This window comes from Monodelphis domestica, chromosome 1, assembly GCF_027887165.1.
Source record: "Monodelphis domestica isolate mMonDom1 chromosome 1, mMonDom1.pri, whole genome shotgun sequence".
Lineage (NCBI taxonomy): Eukaryota > Metazoa > Chordata > Mammalia > Didelphimorphia > Didelphidae > Monodelphis > Monodelphis domestica.
This window is the reverse complement of record NC_077227.1, coordinates 443,721,953-443,741,600: the sequence shown is the minus strand read 5'-3', so window position 1 is coordinate 443,741,600 and position 19,648 is coordinate 443,721,953. Positions and strand designations below refer to the sequence as shown.

General features: G+C 36.3%; 1 protein-coding gene across 2 annotated transcripts in view; it reads left to right on the top strand.

The window, feature by feature from the left end:
* LOC100016458 (ATP-binding cassette sub-family C member 11) overlaps positions 1–19,648 on the top strand; it is a 92,344-nt gene that overhangs the window by 16,472 nt on the left and 56,224 nt on the right. For both annotated transcript variants that reach the window (XM_056812262.1, XM_007474827.3), the window contains exons 3-9: positions 107–237; positions 1,637–1,795; positions 5,262–5,409; positions 6,117–6,350; positions 9,405–9,578; positions 12,239–12,386; positions 12,527–12,675. In XM_056812262.1, the coding sequence (XP_056668240.1) occupies positions 107–237; positions 1,637–1,795; positions 5,262–5,409; positions 6,117–6,350; positions 9,405–9,578; positions 12,239–12,386; positions 12,527–12,675 (1,143 nt within the window). The remainder of the gene's footprint in view (positions 1–106; positions 238–1,636; positions 1,796–5,261; positions 5,410–6,116; positions 6,351–9,404; positions 9,579–12,238; positions 12,387–12,526; positions 12,676–19,648) is intronic.

Here is a 19,648-nt window from a genome sequence, read left to right as displayed (position 1 = left end):
GTTGTGTTTCCCCAGGACAATTCTTAGATATGGGGAGGAGGAAGGGAAGGGCAGATGAGACTCATAAAAATGTACTCATAACTTATACTCTTGTTTTAACCCTAAGAAAAAATTTGCCCTTGGGGATAATTATTGGAGCCCAGGGCCTCATAACAACCTGGAAGGACAAAAGACCTTCTCAGATGGGAAATATAATGCTGCTTGGAGAACAATGATCCCAATTCGTCCCAAATCAAAGTAAGTTGTTCAGTTGCAACAGGCTTGTGTCCACCAGTTTCCAACTTTATTTAATTATATAATTATTTAACTGTAAGGGTCCCTATATTTTGGTAAAGTAAAACACAGTCTAAGGGAGATAAGGGAGGAAATAAACAACCCTTCAAATAAACAATCCTTAAGTTTCTAAGTGTTAGGCACTGTGTCAAATGCTTTAAAACTATCATCTCATTATCTCAGAGTTCAAACTATTTATTAAAAATTTATTCAACTATTGCTTGGTAAAAGCAGTTCTCAAAGAGATTAAAAGCAATTCAGAGAATAGACTTTGAGGTCTTTGAGATCTGGGACTGTTTTTGTCTTTTTTTGTAACCCTTGTGCTTAGCCTAATGCCTGGCACATAGCAGATACAGAATAAATGTTTCTTGTCTTGACTGGACAGAGGACTGAACAAAGGACTTTTAAAATATTGTTTTAATATTGTTTACTTTTTTTTAAATATTGTTTTTCTTGCTCAAAACTGTATTATGTTTAATAGAATTAGGGTATTAGTAAAACTATATCTGTCACTGAATATTTTTGCCTCTTGTGGATGGAACATTGTGGGTGAGGATGATTTCCAAAAGCAAGAGTGCCCAAGTTTTAAATATTTCCTAGGTATACAAATGAATCTGGTCCCTACACTATAAAAGAAAAAAAAATCCTGCTTCCAAAGAGTCTTTCCTAAACTGGCAAAGAGGGGTATTAGTCAACAGTTTTAGGGTTTTAGATCAGGAAAGTCAATCCAGTTTTTTTTTTTAACTACATATCTCTCTGAAGTTCTGTATCAGCCCTAGGCACCAGGACTACGCCAGAACTATGTTCTACAGTCTTCCCTCCTTTACCCCACTCTCTTCCATTATCTCATAACAATACTGGGGCTCCGGTGAATAGGCTCCAGGAACACAAGAAGTCTTCTAGGCTTCTTTATGACAAAGCCTCTCCTATTTTCCCTACAAACAGCACAGATTCTCCATAGTCACCCTATTGAAAGATAATCTAATGCAAACGGTATTGGGAAATGAATTCCCATTGCAGCACTGGTGACAAATCATCCACCCCTGCTCAAGACCCTTAATGATATTACAACTCAGTCTTAGCTTTCATTTTTTTTAACCCTTACCTTATGTTTTAGAATCAATATTTAGTACCAATTCTAAGACAGAATAACTTATAAGAGCTTGGAAATTAGGGTTCATTGACTTGCCCAGGTTCACACAGTTAAGAAACATCTAAATCCATATTTGAACCTAGGTCCTCCTGAATCCAGGCCTAGCACTCTATCCACTGTGCTACCTAGCTGCCCCTTCCTTTATTTTCAAGGGTAGGATGAAAGGGCCTGATTAACAAAGTAATCCTGTTGTTCTGACTTCTTTCACAGATCATCCACTTCAAATCCTTTGGATGGTGCTGGCCTGTTCTCCTACCTCACCAATTCATGGCTAACACCTCTTATGATCCAGGGTTTCTTGAAACGTCTAAATGAGCACACTGTACCTTCTCTATCCATGCATGACTCTTCAGAAAAGAACTCTAAAAGGTAGCAGTGACAATGGAGAACTGACCATGTTGATCAGGGTAGTTCTTGATGCAATGTTGGGCAGAAGAAGTCCAGGGTAGTAGACAGGGCTTATTCCCCAAAGGCAAAAGAAGGAACCCTCCATCCTCTAGTTTAAAATATTTCCTTTAAGTGTCACTCAATAATCATTTTTGGAGCAGGCATTTGACTAAAACTCTGAACTAAGAGTCAGGAGATAAAGCTACTGACATATCACCTTAGCTTTATTATGCCTCAGTTTCCTCATTTGTAAAACAGGAGTAATATTATTCCCTTTCCTACTGTAACTGTGAAAATATGGCTTGCCAAGACTGTGAATTGCCAAAACTATAAAGGTTTTGGCCAAACTGTAAAGATAATTTTTAGTGTCTTGATTTAAAATCTAAAATTAAGTGGTCGCCATGGGAAAATTCCCAAATATGAAAATACCCAAGTCAGCTGGGTTTTATGGAGATTTCAATTAATATAAATGAAGAAATTAAGGGAAGGAAAGAGAGAGAAAGAGAGAGAGAGAGAAGCCAAGCAGTAGGAAAGGGCCTAGGCCAAAATGGCCTAGGCCTGAGCCTAAGGGAGAGTGAGTCAGTCTTTATCACTCACTACAAGATTGTCTTCAAGTTGGGTTCTTCCATTCCGAACTGAAATTAGCCTCCAAACTGAATTCAAATTTTAACTGAATTCAATTGACCTCCTTTTAAAGAGAATTTTCTCTTATGTCACCTCCCCTAAATTTTCACATCTACCAATCATAGCAGACGCTTTCTCACCACTCTTTTGTTCTTACCTTCTCTGGTTAAATTAAATCCTTTGAGTACTTCACACCTCTTTTGCTAAGCTTGCCTTTTGTAAGTTGCTTGACCTTTTAGTGATTAATTTAACCTTTATAGGTATTTAGCACCTTTTTGTATTAGATCTAAAAATAGACCTAGCTTAAGGTTTAGGTTCACTATAAGTATGAGTTAGGGACTTTTCATTGTTCAATCAGGAGTTTACAACTTTATCTTCCCCTAAGGCACTGTCTGAGCAGGGTGGAGTAATTTTAAAAGTTCTCAATACATTCCTGATCAAGTACCTCCATTGTTAAAAATGGGGAATAGCTTAATAAAATCTTCTGAAGTAGAGTATGAGCAGTTTTAAGATTCACACTACCCACCTATTACATGGAAGACTATTATAGAAATGAAATAATTATTGTGAAACTGCTTTGAAAAGTATAGCATGGTAGGCAAATTGAAGGTATTTTATCTACTTTTAAATTTTGATTTAATAAATATAATATGCAGACAGCTTTTGATCAGAAAAATTTGGGGTTATTCTTTTAGGTCAGTGTTTTTCTGACCTGGTACCTTCTATGTCTAGGATCCAAGTTTTCTGAGTGACTCAAACTTGAGTTTTTTTTGGGATGCATATTGTCAAAATAATTATTTATGACTTCAATCATTTAGAGTTGGGAATGTAAGGAGAATTATTATAATGAAGACACAGTTTAACAGTAGACTTCTTGGATAGATCAATCTTTCAGTAGAGTTAAATATTTTTTGTTTTAATGATAACTTCTGATTCTTTGCTTTTCTGAGAGGTAGAGGTAAAACTGTCAGAGAAGGGCAACTTAGAAAATGAATCCTGTTGCTGATTGTGGGGGAGTTTTGCAAATCATTTTATGTCTCTGAAAAATGAGAAAACAACCATAGAACCCAGCTGTATCTCTAATAGAGGCCTAGAAGTTCTCAGCCATATCCTTTGTGGACGTTTAGAACTCTGTAATAAGGAGAAGAATACCCATAACTTGATAAAGCAATGATCTCATTATTGTGAATACTCCATCCTCCAGTGTGGATAGCAACCAATACACTTTCTCATTCTCTGTTCTTTTTGTCTGTATCTATCCCTGTCCTCCATAAAGGATTTGCCCACTGCACTGGAGGCCTTCCTCTGTTTTTTTTCCCCTCCAAAAATAAAGTGATGGTGATGATCATAATGAAGATGATGGTGAAAATGCTCATTTTAATATTACAAATTTATGTACTTTTGTTGCTATAGGCTCCTTTGACCAACTCATTCCAAAATCCCTCTTTGCTATAAGAAATGGTATTCATGAGTTTCATAGGTATTTTATAGAATTTAGATTGGGGGGACTTGAGTCATTTAAATTAACCCTTCCCTTTATAAATTAAGAAACTGAGGTATAGAGAAGTAGAATAATTTATGGTAGCTAAAAAAAATTATCCTTTAGCAGACAAATTTTTTTACTTGAATTTTTCCACCTCTACTAGGCTGGGGTTCAGATGGACACACAGTTGTTAATATCATGTATGTCATCCTTCATTTAAAGAATACTTTAATGTTTGCAAAATTTTTTTACAACCTCTCCTTCTCAGTTTAACCTGCCATACTTTCAGTGCTAGGGTCACCTTCATACTTGAAAGAAGCAGTGGAGTAGGAGTAGGAAGAGATAATAATAGTATTTTACAATTATATTGCCCAATAAACACATTATCCTCTTTGATCCCCACAACATCTTGGTTAGGGAGGAAGACTAGTATTAAAAGATCCTAGATTTTGCAAGTAGGTGGCACAGTAGATAGAGTACCAGACCTAGAGTCAGGAAGACCTGGATTCAAATCTGACCTCAAACATTTCCTAGCTTTGTGACCCTGGGAAAATTGCTTAATTCTCATTATCTAGCCCTTGTCCTTCTGTCTTCGAGTTGTCAATATGACAGCAAATAAGGGTTTACTTAAAAAATCATAGACATAAATCCAGGAGGGATTCCAGAGGTCATTGATTCTAACTCATCACTTTACAGATAAGGAAACTAAGGCCTGAATATGTAAAGTGACTTGCTTAGAGTCACACAACTAGTAGGTGACATGGGGATGAGGGTTTTTGTTTGAACCTAGGTCTTTCTAGACTTCAAGTCCAACACTCTATCCGTTATACCATACTGCCTTCTTTTACATATGAGGACTCTTAAGTTCAGAGAATTTAACTGACTAGCCAAAGGTCATATAGGAAAGAAGGAAACAAGCATTTATTAAGCACCTACTATGTGCAAGGCACTGTGCTAAGGGCTTTACAAATATTATCTCATTTGTTCCTCACAAATATAATTATCCCCATTTTACAATTGAAGAAACTGAAGCAGTCAGAAGTTAAGTGACTTCTTAGGGTCATACAGCTTGTAAGTACCTGAGCTTGGATTCAGACTCATGTTTTATTGACTCTAAGCCCAGCACTCTATCCCTGGGCTTCCTAGTGGCAAGTAATAGGTAGAACTTGAACTTGAATCATTGTGATCTGACTTCACACCCAGTGCTCTTTTTTCCTACTCACCCACTGCCTCTCTAATGGCCAATGCCCCCACCCAATCTAGCAAGCATGCAGTTCCTACAGTGTTTGACTGTCCCTTAAATCCAAAGAATGAATGCATGGTGCATGTTTCTGTTTAAAGGCTTAGAATCCTCTGGGAAGAAGAAGTTGCAAGATATGGTTATGAAAAAGCCTCTACATCTCGTGTCCTCTTCAAGTTCCAGAGAACAAGATTTTGCTTTGATATCTTGGCATGCATATTCTTTAGTATTATGAGTGTCTTGGGACCCGTAAGTAATGGACTTTATCACATCTAAGGGGAAGGCACAATGTAGAAATCAAGTGGGCTTCATTTCAAAAGCAATGACTTGGGTTTTCCCATAGTCTATTTCTGAATCCCAAGGGAATCCATATGGTGTCCTGAAACCAGTACAAGGCACTTGGGATTTTTAACAAAGTCTGGCCAATGAGACAACTTTAGAAATGCTACGTCTTTCAGGTCAGTATTTGTTTCTTTGGGGGGCATATTAATAAGGGCCTTGATGTTGCCCAGAACAACTCCTCAGGGTGCTTCATATTACCTTAGAAGTATTCTCCACTTTAGAAATTGATATTTGGAAGAGTATCTACCAAACTCTCCCACAAACAATTCCTTGATGTTGCCACTACAGACAGAATGGACTAGATATACCATTGTTCTAAACCAAGGATTTTTAACTTGAGGTCCACAGACTGGGGACTAAAAATAACATCTTTATTTCTACTAACCGCTTAACTGAAATTTAGCATTATTTTCTTCATGGATATTTGAAATAAACATAATTTCACAAACTTTCTCAGACTGCTAATGGAGTCTATAATACAACAAAAATGATCTAAAGCAATCTGACATTTTTTGTCATTTTACTTCAAGAAACTCTAATATTTCAAGAATGATGGAACACAAGAGGACAGTGTTGGAAGACCTTTTCTATACAGAATTACTCTTTGTTCACAGGTGCTACTTGTTCCAAAGATTCTTGAAAATAGAATAAATGAATCAAGTAATCTTTCCTATGGCATTGGACTTTGCTTTGCCCTTTTCTTCACTGAATGTATGAAGTCTTTTGGTCTATGTGCATGTTGGATCATCAACCAACGAACAGGGATAAGGTTGAGAACAGCTGCATCTTCATTGGCTTTTGAAAAACTAATGGAATTGCGTTCTTTAAACAATATTTCTATTGGTGAGGTAAGAATTTTTGCCCACATGTCTTAGAATCATGGATCTAGAACTCTAAGGGACTTCAGAGGCCTTTTAGCCCAACCCCCTCATATTTTGAATAAGGAAGATGAGTCTCTCACAGCCTTCCAGAGCAAAATGCCCAAGGCTGCACAAATGCTAGGCATCAGAAGTGAGATTTGAGACCAGGTCCTCCAACTCCAGAGCTCTTTGCCTGTAATCAAAAATCACAGGTAATTGGAAGTCTTCAGAGCTGCTCCATAGAGTTGCTGGGATAGGTGGAGGCAGGATATATTGTTGATGAGCATGGTTATGTATGGTTAAGAAGAGAACCAAAGGGGATGGAGGAAAAGAGGAAAGGAGCAGAGAGGAAAGGAATAAGGGAGAAGGAGGAAAATCAAAGTAATTGTCTTACAGTAAGGAGTGCACCTGGCATTAAACACCTATCTCAGGTGCCATTCAATGTCATCTCTATAATTTGTCTGTCTGCAAGATATTGTTTAGTTTTGTGGATCTTGGATACACTTGATATGAATGTAGTAAGCATCTTTCCTCCTCATCCTTCTTCCTTTTCATCCTTATCTCATTCCCTTTCCCCCATACTTGACAGTCATTCAGTCAGTAAACATTTATTTATTCAATATGTATTATGTTCTGTGTAAGTGCTAGGGATCAACAACAACAACAAACAACAACAACAACCAGAAGACAGACCCTGCACTCAAGGAGCTTATAGTCTAATGGGTAGGGACAGCACATATTCATCTATGTATATACAAGCTATATACAGCATAAATTGGAGAAAAACAATCGAAGAAGTAGAATTAAGAGGGATCAGAAAAATTGTTCCCACTCTAGAAAGAATTCCTCCTTTATCTCAAAGTGCTTTCTATTAATTTCTGGGCATGGTGAATGGACACTTCTGTACTTTACTAAATGTTAGAAGAAGTGGCCTGATAATCTCTTGGTAGAGTCAGCTGAACTCAAATCTGCATTGGTTTTCAAAAATATGGTTGCAAGAAGAGGAATAAGAACTTTCAAAGCTAGAATCCTATTTCAGAATAGATTTCTAAGGGGCATTTACAAACTGTTCAAGCCTGAGTCCATGGCCCATCATAGGAACATGAAAAACAACTAGAGTTGTCCTAAAAGAAATCGTAAGCATGACTTAAAAGGAATCAGGTAGGCGTGGGTAGGTGGTTCAGTGGGTAGAGAGCCAGACTTGGAGATGGGAGTCCTAGGTTCAAATATGGCCTCAGACACTTCCTACCTGTGGGATCCTGGGCAAGTCACTTAACTCCCATTGCCAAGCCTGTACCACTCTTTTGTTTTGGAATCAATACTTAGTATCATCAATTCTAAGACAGAAGGTCAATAATGGCTCTAAAAGAAAACAGTTCATTCCATAAGCATTTATTGAGTATCGGATATATAATGGCATTATATGAAAAAGAGTTGGTAGGAGTAACAGTGGGATTGGGAGGAAATATGAAGAAAATATAAGACATAGTCCTGGCCTATAAAGGATGTATAGTCTATTTGGGGAGACAAAGTACTGTTGCTATGGAAGGAGTACTTGAGGGTTAGAAAACCTGGCTTTAAAAGTCCTGATTGTGCTTTTTGAGGGTAGGGAATGTCTTTTGAATCTTTTTGTATCCCCCGTGCTTAGCATAGTACCTGGTACATAATAGGGGCTTAATAAATGTTTATGGATGGACTGACTGACTACCATTTACCATGTTACTTTGGACAAGTGACTTCTTCTGTAAGCCAGATAGAATAGTATTTATTCTCACTATTTTATAAGGTCATGGAGACCAATGGAAATAATGTATGTAAGATATTTTGTAAATCTTTAGTTCTATCAAAGTTATTGTTAACAGAAATCAAATTCACTGGTCACATAATCTCCCATGATATTTAGCTGATGGGTGCTGGTGAAGGGGGTCATGGTGGTAGTACTGAGGTCACATTTGCAGCAGTTAGCAACAACAAATTCCTAGAATGGGAATATGAACTCTAATTCTCATAAATATAAGGCTGGCAATAATAAAACATAACAAATTTAAAATCCATACATACACACGTATAATCAATATCTGTCACTGTAAAAATGATAACAAATAAAACAAGTATTATTCAAATGAAACAACTGAGGTAAACTTCCAGGTAAACATAGGAGCAAGAAAGATGGTTGGCAGATTTAATATAGATATATCTATGTAATAGCCAAGGGATACAAAATAAGAGAAAAATTATTATGGCTTGGATTGATCAGGAAACGCTTGCATTTTATTTTGTTACTTTTTAAGCCCTTACCTTCCATCTTAGAATTAATACTACGTATTGGTTTCAAAGCAGAAGAGTGGTGAGGGTTAGGCAATGGGGGTTAAATGATTAGTTCAAGGGTCACATAGGGAGTAAGTACCTGAAGCTAGTTTTGAACAGAGAATTTCCTGTCTCTACACTTGGCTTTCAATCCAGTGAGCCACCTAGTTGCCCCTTGGAAATACTTTTAGAGAAGCTATGAGCTTGGCATTGAAGATTGGGCAGGCTAAGGAAAGAGAAAGAGGGAAAGGAAGAGTATTGAAACAGAAATGAGTGGAGGCCTAGAAGAAGGAATGGGAGGAAACAGAAATATGTGCTCCGAAGAGGTTAGCTTGGTTGGAGTAGTAGTGGTGGTTATAAGGTTCAGATTGGAAGATATTTAGAGGAGAAGGAAGCTGGCTGCTAACCCAAGAAGTGTGAGGGAGATTTGATCTGATGAGTAGTTTTAATAGTAGCCAATGCAGATCTTTGAGCTAGAGAATGATATTTTTTAAAAAGTCTTTTCTTTCTGGATTCTACTTTTGTTTGTTACTTATATATGTAGGGAAAGATGAGTTGATCTCCTCTAGGTTTATGCTGGAATTGAAGGAAAGAGACCTTGGGGCAAAAAGAGCTTCATTTCTTCTTCATTCTTAGAAGTTTTAAGAAGGCCTTTCTGACTCCAGCATAGAGAATTGTGTCCCTTGCTTGGTATATGCATGGAATCCAGTACATTCATGTATTCTTATATTGCAGGCCATTAGTTTTTTTGCCAGTGACATCAATCACCTATTTGAAGGGGCTTGCTTTGGTCCTCTGATTGTCATCACATTCTCAACAATTATTAGTGCTTCTGTTTCTACTTACATCATTCTTGGTCCCACAGCATTCCTAGGAATCGCCTGCTACCTCCTGATTTTTCCCCTGCAGGTAATGTGTGTTCTTTTCTCTCTCTCTCTTTTTTTTTAAATGTTTATCTTTTGACTTAGAATCAATACTCAGTATTGGTTCCAAGATAGAAGAGTGGTAGGGGCTAAATTAACCCCTGTGTGACCCTGGGCAGGTCATTTAATCCCTGGCTCTCAATTCATTGAACCATATAGCTGTCCACTGATGCACTTTCTCTTAAACCATTCTATGTTGGTCTGTCTCACTAGGGTAGCTTTTGGGGGCCTTGTGTCTTAGACACAGTTTTTTGGGGCATTTTCTGACTGATGGTTCCATTATTGGTGAGATTTAGTCTTATCCAACAAGTCTATGCATGGAATTTTGCATTGAGTTGGCACTTATTAAGTGCTTGCTAAATTGAATTAATTTCATAAGAAAACAGTGAGCTATAGGGAAACAGTACTTGACCTAGAGTCAGAAGACCCAAATTCACATAACAGCCTTGCCACTAACTTGTGTAAGTTATTTAACCTCTCTAAAATATGGGGATACCATTATTTGTCTTTGCTACTTTACAAGGTTGCTGTAAGTATCAAAAGAGAAGATATATGAAGTATTATGTAATTGTGAAATTGCATACAAATTACACATAACTGTATCTTGAGTTTGACCAGTTTTAGCTAACAAAGGGTGGTAATTCCTCGGCCCTACTTAATTCATTGCCATCTTCACCCTCATCCTCAGTTAATCCAGGAGATGTTTGGTTATTCCTTTATTAATCATTAATACTATCATCTCTTTCTCATTAGTTAAAGAGTTATCTCTGAGTTCTCTGCTCCAGTTTATTAAATATTACTTAATTAATTAACTGGAGAAATCTTGATGCAGTGGATGGGGTACGAGAGTTAGAAGCAAGAAGACCTGGGTTCAGATACTTATTAGCTCTGTAATCCTGGTCAAGTCACTTAGCTTTTCTGGACTTCAATGTCCTCATCTGTAAAATGAGGGAGTTGGACTAGATGGCCTCTAAGGTTTCTTCCTGTTTTAAATTCTATGAACCGCTTTTCCCAAAGCAGTTACTCAGATCTTTTTATATATAAAAATTCCCAATTGCCTATGTTTAAATAAAAGTCAGGTACTAGCTATATGATTTATTAATAGATTAACAAATAACAACACAAAGACAAATAAATATAATCTTTTAGCTGTAAAAAGCTGAGTCTATAGTTCCCTCTCATACTAGCTTCAATTCTTAATTTCTTACTTCTTAAATACAGTCTCATCATTCAGCTTCACTAGATAGCAGCTAAAGTCTCACAAGAAACATAAAATATAAAATTTATTTTAAAATATCAAAGATAAACTCTACTCTTTTAGGGAATAAGATCTTTGTCTTCTCATAATCTCTCTCCAGTCATAAAAAGTAGTCTCTTTACAAATGTCAGTTAAAAATCAATTGCCTTACAAATGATAATTAAAATTCAATCCCTTTACAAATAATTAAAACTCTCCATCTGCTCATTAACTCTTAATAGATCAAAGTTAGAGATTGTACTGCCACTGTTCCTTAAAGAGGGGCAGTTAATCTGTCATTCTTCAAGTTTCTAAAACCTTTTGAAGATATAACAGTTCTATAGTCTCTATGAGAGAAGCTATTGAAGCTAGTATTATATCTCAAAAGGTAAAATTCAGCATATCTTAATAGGTAAGAAATGTGTGGTTAATGAAATTAAAGACATTTCTAAATCATATGTCTGTGTGTAGTCCCATTATTAACTATTTATAACAATGTAAATAACAAATTAGAAGGGCAAAGACAAGTCATTGAATGAAAGTTTAATAACTTTTGCATAACTTATTTATCCAAACTGGTGATGCTGAAGAAGTGGGAAATGGATAAAAGAAAAGATACTGATTCTGATATTATAATTTCCTGTAGAAGTTTTAATTGATGTAAACAATTGCTACAAACAAGATCCCAAAAGACCATAGAAACTACCTCACTCAGTAAGCACTTGATTTTATTTTTACCATGAGCAGTCCAGGACAATACCAGTTAAAAATATAAATGAATTTGCAAAATTGGTATATAGAAAGATGAACGATTATAGACAATAGGGGGCAGCTGGGTAGCTCAGTGGATTGAGAGCTAGGCCTAGAGACGGGAGGTCCTAGGTTCAAATCTGGCCTCAGGCACTTTCCAGCTGTGAGACTCTGGGCAAGTCACTTAACCCCCATTGCCTAGCCTTTACCACTCTTCTGCCTTGGAGTCGACTCCAAGATGGAAGGTAAGAGTTTTTAAAAAAATATTATAGACAATAGCATTTAAAAAGAGAAGTGAAAAACTGAGGTTACAGAAAGCTAGAGGTTGAACCCCAATTAAGTCAGATAATCCTAAATGCTCTTTCCAGCTAAAAGAGAACAAAGAATTTAACAGATTGGTCAGAAGTGATCCACAGAGAACTATTCTCCTTTTTAATGATAGAAGAACATGTACCATAACTCACTATCTAAATGGGGCTTTGGAATTTAAGATTACTAAACTTGATTCTCTCAATGCACTGAGAATAAGGTTCTAAATCATGTTATAGAATTTCTCTTTTTCTTTGACCACTCCTATGCATAGGACAACACTCTCAATCTTGCTTTAAAAATTATCTTTTTAGTGATTTTTGAAAAATATCATTCCATCCCAATTGCAGACACTTTTGACTAGGATTATTGTGAGGTTACACCATCAGATTGCTGAGGTCAGTGATAAGCGAATCCGAACTACAAATGAAGTTCTCACCTGCATTAAGCTGATTAAAATGTACTCTTGGGAAAAACCATTTTCAGCCATTGTCAAAGGTATGAAAAGGTCACGTTTTCAATAGAGCTGCATAATGTAAATCTTGTTTCAATCTTTGATCTTTTGGAATTTTTCAGACTTCTACCTGGAATCCTTTTGGGATTACTATAGATGTGTTATTTTTTTTTTTGTCTTTAAGCTTTAAGAAGCAAGGAGCAGAAACTCTTGGAAAAACATGGATTTCTTCAGAGTCTCAATACTGCTGTCTTGTTCATTGCACCAACTGTGGCTACTGTTGTGATGTTTCTTGCCCACATAGCTTTAAAAGTAGAACTCACTGCATCAGTAGTAAGTGTTCTAAGTGTATTTTTTTTCTTCTTCATAACAACAGTGAAGAGTTGTTTCCTTATGATTTCTTTCCTTAACTTTGACCCTCTGAGATTTTACAGGTAGAAAATGTAGTCTTATGTTGCCTTTATTCTGAACCTTGAGGGTTTTTCTTAGTTTATGTGTATATGAAGAGTGTGTGTGTGTGTGTGTGTGTGTGTGTGTGTGTATGTGTGTGTGTGTGTGTGTGTGTAGGGGAAAAGCATTTCACAACTGTGTTTCCATTAGTATAAGAAATTTTTGTTTTGGAAACTCATTGCCATTGATGGATATTGGCAACTCAGAGTCTCAGAGAGCTGCCTAGTGCACTAAGAGAGAAATCAGTCAATGATCAATTAATAAGCATTTATTATCTGTTAGGTACCAGGCACTATGCTTCACTAGTTACAAAAAAGAAAAAGAAAGATAGTCCCTGCCATTAAGGATTTTATAATCCAATGTGGAAGACAACATGCAAAAGAAAGCTGAATAGGGAGGTAGGTGGGAGAAGGTGGCGTAGTGGAATTTAATCTGAAGTGTGTGACTGGTGGGAAGTGAAGAGTTGATTGATCTAGGAACCCTTCTTTAAACAGAGGCTTTAAGAGGAACACTTCTTCATCCCTCCAGCTCTTCAATCTAAAGGACAGAGGGAATTGAGGGTACTGATAAAGTGTGAATACTACAGCTGATACAATCTCACTGAATGAGTTTCCTTGTGATGAAATGTCCTAGGAGCCATATCATGATGAAGTCCAGGCCACCAATGCAGCTTCTGGAAAATGAGTTAAATGACTTGCCTGTGACCATATAGCTAGTAATGTATAAGAGATAGGACTTGATCCTAGCTCTTTATGATTCCAAGGTTAGCCCTCTCTCCACTCTGACCCTTTTAGTTTCTCTGCCTTCACCTGGATAGCAAGCATATATTCTTAAAGACCAGATCCAACTATGTCACACATCCTTTCAGGATCCCTTTATTGCCTCTGATAAAATATAAACTCTTCTGTTTCTTCCTAACCTCTTCATAATTTGGCTCCAACCTATTCTTCCAGACAAATCCCTTATTACTGCCTCTCGTACATTCTATGTTCCAACTGAATTTCTGTTCCCTGTATGTGCACTGCCTCAGTGCCTTTGCAAAGGCACATGTTGTAGTTCAGGCCCTAAAATCTGAAATATTTTTTAGAAAGAAGTTTATTAGGCCATTTGGAAGAATACAGTATGAGCCAGAAAGGAGGTGTGGCTCCTCCTTCCAGGTTATGGAATGTTTACATTTATACAAGATTTTAAAAAATTTATTTTTATTACCATACAAAACATAAGCCCATAATGGTCATTGTTATAAGAGCACACTCATACAAAACTAAAACCCTAAAATAAAACTGTGCATATACTCATATGAAAGGTAGTATGTTTTGATACCCTTCTTCCTCTGGAAGTGGATGGCTTTCCCTGTCAGAAATCTTTTAGGATTGTCCCAGATCATTGCATTGCTGAGAATAGCCAAGTTTTCACAGTTGATGGTTATACAATATTGCTGTCACTGTGTACAGTTTTATCCCAGTTTTGCTTATTTTCTCCTCCTCATTTCTTGTAGATCTTTCCATCTTCTCTTGAAATCATCTTGCTTTTCATTTCTTAGTAGCACAATAGTATTCCACCACCAACATGTGCCACAATTTGTTCAGCCATTCCCTAATTGATGGACATCTATCTCAATTTCTAATTCTTTGCCTCTACAAAAATTTTTTTTGTAGAAGTAGGTCCTCCCCTCCCCCTTTTTAATATCTTTTTGAGATACAGACCCAGTAGTTACAGTAGATACAGTATATACAGGACCAGCATTAAGCTAGGGTTTCATAACTCTGGGCCTAATCCAGAATTGATCTCCAGAATGGTTGAATCAGTTTACAACTCCACCAACAATGCTTTAGTGTCCTGATTTTGTCATATCTCCTCTATTATTTTTCATTTTCCTTTAGTATCATATTGGCCAATCTGTAGGTGTGAGGTAGTACCTCAGAGTTGTCTTAATTTGCATTTCTCTAATCAAGAGTAATTTAGAACATTTTTTCATATGATTATTGATTTCTTCATCTGAAAATTGTTTGTTCATATCCTTTGACCATTTGTCTTGACTTACATTCTTATAAATTTGACTTAGTTCTCTATAGATTTGAGAAATTAGACCTTTATCAGAGAAATTTGTCATAATCCTCCCCCTCAAATTTTTTATTTCCCTTCTAATCTTGTTTACACTAGTTTTATTTGTACAAACATTTTAAATTTAGTATAATTGGAATTATTCATCTTATGTCTTATGCTCTCTTGTTTGGTCATAAATTCGTCCCTTCTCTAACTATCTGTTAGTTACACTATTCTATACTATATTCTCCTAATTTAGTTATAATTTCACTCTTTATATCTCAATCATCACACCCATTTTGACCTTATCTTGGCACAGGATGTGAGATATTGATCTATACCTATATTGTTTTCCAAATTTTTCAGCAGTTTTTGTTAAATAGTGAGTTCTTATTCCAAAAGGTAAGGTCTTTAGGTTTATCAAACTACGGTCATTTACACTGTACATTATACAAGTTTTTGACAAAGGTTTCTGCCTTAGTGTGGTCTAGGAATTATCCGATAAAGGTATAGCACAGGATCACCTGAATTGAACTAAAAACAGAAGCTTAACTGAATCCTAAACAAGTTCTGGGTGTGAGGATATATTTGCTATAAAAGGGGAATTTCATTGGTATATTTTTCCTATAAATTATAGAAATTTGCTATAAAAGGGAAAAGGACGTACAGAGTTATGCCAATATTAAGATTGTCCCTTCCAAGTCAGCACAGACTGACCTGACATAAGCCCTAACAGAGAAGAAACATCCCTTATATTTATTTGATGCCAGGTAATAGTCATAGTTAATAGCCAATCAAGCAGAAAAATTCCACATCATTCACAGGGTGTCGTAGCCAAGCTCAGAATTAACCACATTGGAAGTTTTTCTGTTCAGAAAGGGGCCAAATCAAGAGAATCTTACGTTTGCCCATGCGAAGCTGTCCCCTTAAGTTTCCCAGGTATAGACATCCATCTGTAGCCATTCTTATATACTTATATATACTTATAATGAAGTACATGGCGCTTCCTTTGAAAGGCTGACTATTGGTTTAATAATAATTCAGGCAATATCTGTAATGTAAACTCATCACAGTATTATATTTTGGTCCCAAGAAATTTTATCTCAACTAGCAAAATTTTACTCATTGCAGCTTAGGACTAGGTTATTACTATTTTTCCTATGTTTTCATTATTTTCCCACACTTAACAATATGCACATAAAAGGACATCTTACTTATCTTTCATTAATAAATTAAGAATAATCACATTCTAGAATTTCACACACACACAGTGAATACTCAGAATTCCCCCCAAAGTCTATCTATTATAAACCCTCCAAACTAACAGATATCTGTTTTGCCTATTAACCTTTAAGGTAAAATAAAACTCTGAATCAAGTTGTAACTGCAAAACATACTATTTGAGTTTCATAATTTTCATAAGTGATGGTCAAATGATATCTATTTAAACTCACTCTTTACTATGAGCAAACTTGTCCTTTCACTTTGACTGAAAGTAGTCCTAGATTCTCAAATTTCATAACTTTAGAACTTTACAACAAACACATTGTCATGAGGGCTGATAATATTTTATGACCCCACTCAAGTGGAAAATTCCCCAAACTTCCTCCATTTTAAAGTAAAATATATCCAATTAAATACTTGACAGTTTTCAAACTCTGTGAAAACATTCTATAACATCTCGATTCATAACCTAACAGCATCCAGATTAGAGGAGAAGTTACTTTTCTAATGCTATAATTGCAACATTCTGAGTATCATTTTTCAAATTAATAACATTTCTCATATAATAGTTTCCCAAAATTCACTGTACAAAAGCCTAACAATAACACAGTTTTAGGGATTTTAGAAACATGATACAAAACTTTTGTCAGTCAAATAATATAAATTCATTTGAATGTATTTCTAAATTCTCCTAGAGAAAAATCACCATCCATCAATTTGGTATTCTATTCCAATCATATAAAACAATAATAGCTAACATTTCCCTCAACTATCTAAGCTCCTTTTCTGTGCTATTTCACCACTTTTACGAATGAGAAGGCATTTCCTTTCAAAGTTCTCTAAGGCAAATGAGACCTCATGCTAGGGAAATTTGGAAGTGGCAGCCTTGTCAAGCCCACCTCACTGCCTGCCAAATACAAGTTTCCCTCCCTAATCTAGGACCCTCCAAAGTGAATGAGTGTAGAATTAATGCCAATGCTCTTTAGGACCATTACTGGCCAATCACAGACAAGGTAACTAGGGAGATGAGGATAGGAAGAGAAAGAAAAATTTAAAAATTTTGCTGATGGACCATCAACCTAATTTTAACCAACTTTTTCATTTTTAGCAGCTGTTTACTAGGTCCTTGAGTGTGCAAGGCAAGGAAATTACTTTGAATCAGAAATAGCTGGGTTAGAATTTCACCTGAATCTTACTGGTTGTGTGACCATGGGCAAAATCATCAATTCTCTGAACCTCAGGAAATAGTCTAAGACTAATCTACTAAATTATAGTTAGTGTAATGTCTGTATTAAGAGTGGATATTTCCATTCTTTATTTTTGTTTATTTTTTTACCAATCACATATAGTAAATTTCTATACAAGTTTCCCCAAGTTGTGTGATTGAATTTATCTCCCTCCCTCCCTTCCCTTCCCCCTCTCATGATGACAGATGATTCTATCTGGATTATACATGCAGAACATATTTCAAAACTGTCCATTTTTGTGAATAACCTTATAAAACCAAAACCCTAAAACATAAACCCAAATAAACAATTGAAAAATCAGGACATTTCCATTCTAATGAAATCACCGGTTCTTAACATACTTGTGTGTTGATATTGTAACTGGATACTTTTTTCATGGTACTAATGCTTGCAATAACTTCAGTACTTAACCACACATCTGTAAAATTGGAAATCATTTTGCTTTATATTTTTATGCAGATATGTTTCTATAGAGTTAATCAAACAAACATTTATCAAGTGTCTACTATGTGAGGGACAGTTAGGTAGCATAAAGGATAGAGCACTAGGATTGGTGTCAGAAAGACTTGGGTTCAAATCTGACTTAGACCCTTCTTAGCCATGTGGTCCTGTGCTAGTCACTTAATCCTGATGCCTTGCCCTTGCTATTCTTTCACCTTAGAACCGATCCTAGACAGAAGGTAAGGTTTTAAAAAAAAAAAGGAAAGTATCTATTCTTATGCTGGGCACTGTGCTAAGTTCTTGTATATACAAAAAAGGCAAAGGACAGTCCCTGATCTCTAGCAGCTTACCATCTAATGGGGAAAACAACATACAAATAAGTATGTGCAAAATAAACTATATACAAGATAAATAGGAGATAATTAGCAGAGACATGGCACTGGAATTAAGAGAGATCGGAGAAGGCTTCATGTAGAAGGTTGGATTTTGGTTGTCTCTTGGGGGGAGAGAGAATGTTCCAAGTGGGAGGGACAACCAGAGAATGCTTGGAGCTGAGAGTCTATTTTCCTGGAACAGCCCCCAAATATATAGAAACTCTCATACAAAACTAGTGTGGTCTGTCTAGCCTTTCCTCAATTCTGGGCTTTTGATTAGTGTGGTCTAAACCAAGAGCTCTAAAGCACTTAAAATATGAGGACTTATTGGGGATCCCTTTTAATAAAAGATGTTTAGACATGGAAACAAACCAAGAAGAATCTTTTCTAGTAGCTAATCTGGGTCCCCTTAGTTGTTTAGGGCTTTCTTCATTTCAAGATTATTTTATTTTTATTTAGCTATATACATGTTCTTGTTTCTCTTTCTCTCTTTGTCCCTCCATCTTTCCCTCCTCATCCCAGGTCTTGGAACAATGACTGGCCACCTATAATAGGCACTTAATAAATGTTTATTAAATTTAATTGGGGATGATGCAGGTGGGCACCTAGGATGACTGAATAACTGACTGTACCCTGAAAAAGTCAGAAGAGCCAAAAGGGCAGAAACTAAGTGGGGTGGGAGAAAAAGTGAAGAAAAAGAGAAGGGCAGATGAATAATATAATTTTGGCCAGGGCCAAGCAAGTTGCGGATTTATAATGGCTGAGTCCATTGTACCAAAAGAGAAACAAGCCAATATCAACAAGCTAAGTCAACATGATGTCATCTACTTAATATGTGCCCATTGCTATGAGAAACAGGAAAGAATTCTAAGGCAGTCTTTTTCCCTTGAAGGGATGACTGTTTGGTTTATAGTTAAGACACACACATGCAAACACACACACACCAACCAATCACCGATTAATATAAGACTAATTATATAATCAAAGGTTAACTTTTATGTTTCAAAGTATCAGTGCTATAAGAGATAGAGTAAAAGTAGACAGGAGCAACAGCTAAGTAGCTCAGGGCCTAGAGAAAAGAGGTCCTGAGTTCAAATTTAGCCTCAGACACTTCCTAGCTGTGTGACCCTGGGCAAGTCACTTAACCCCTTTTTGCCTAACCCTTGCCATTCTGTCTTAAAGATGCTACTATGATAGAAAGTAAGAGTTTATATATAAAAAAAATAACCCATGTCCATAGGTGATGGGACACAAACTACAAAGAGAGACTCCATTAAATAGTAACTGGCATTTATAAAAAAGATTTAAAGCTTACAGAACACTATGCTTGTTAACTCATTTGATCTTCACCACAACTGTGTGAAGTAGGTTGCTATTATTATCCCCAGTCTTATAGCGAGGTAACTGAGGCACAGAGGAGTTGTAGTGGGAGAGCTGATTAGGAAAACCTGGGCCAGAAGGGAAACCTTCATGAATGAAGAATTCATTGCCTAGTCCTTACCACTCTTCTGCCTTGGAACCAAT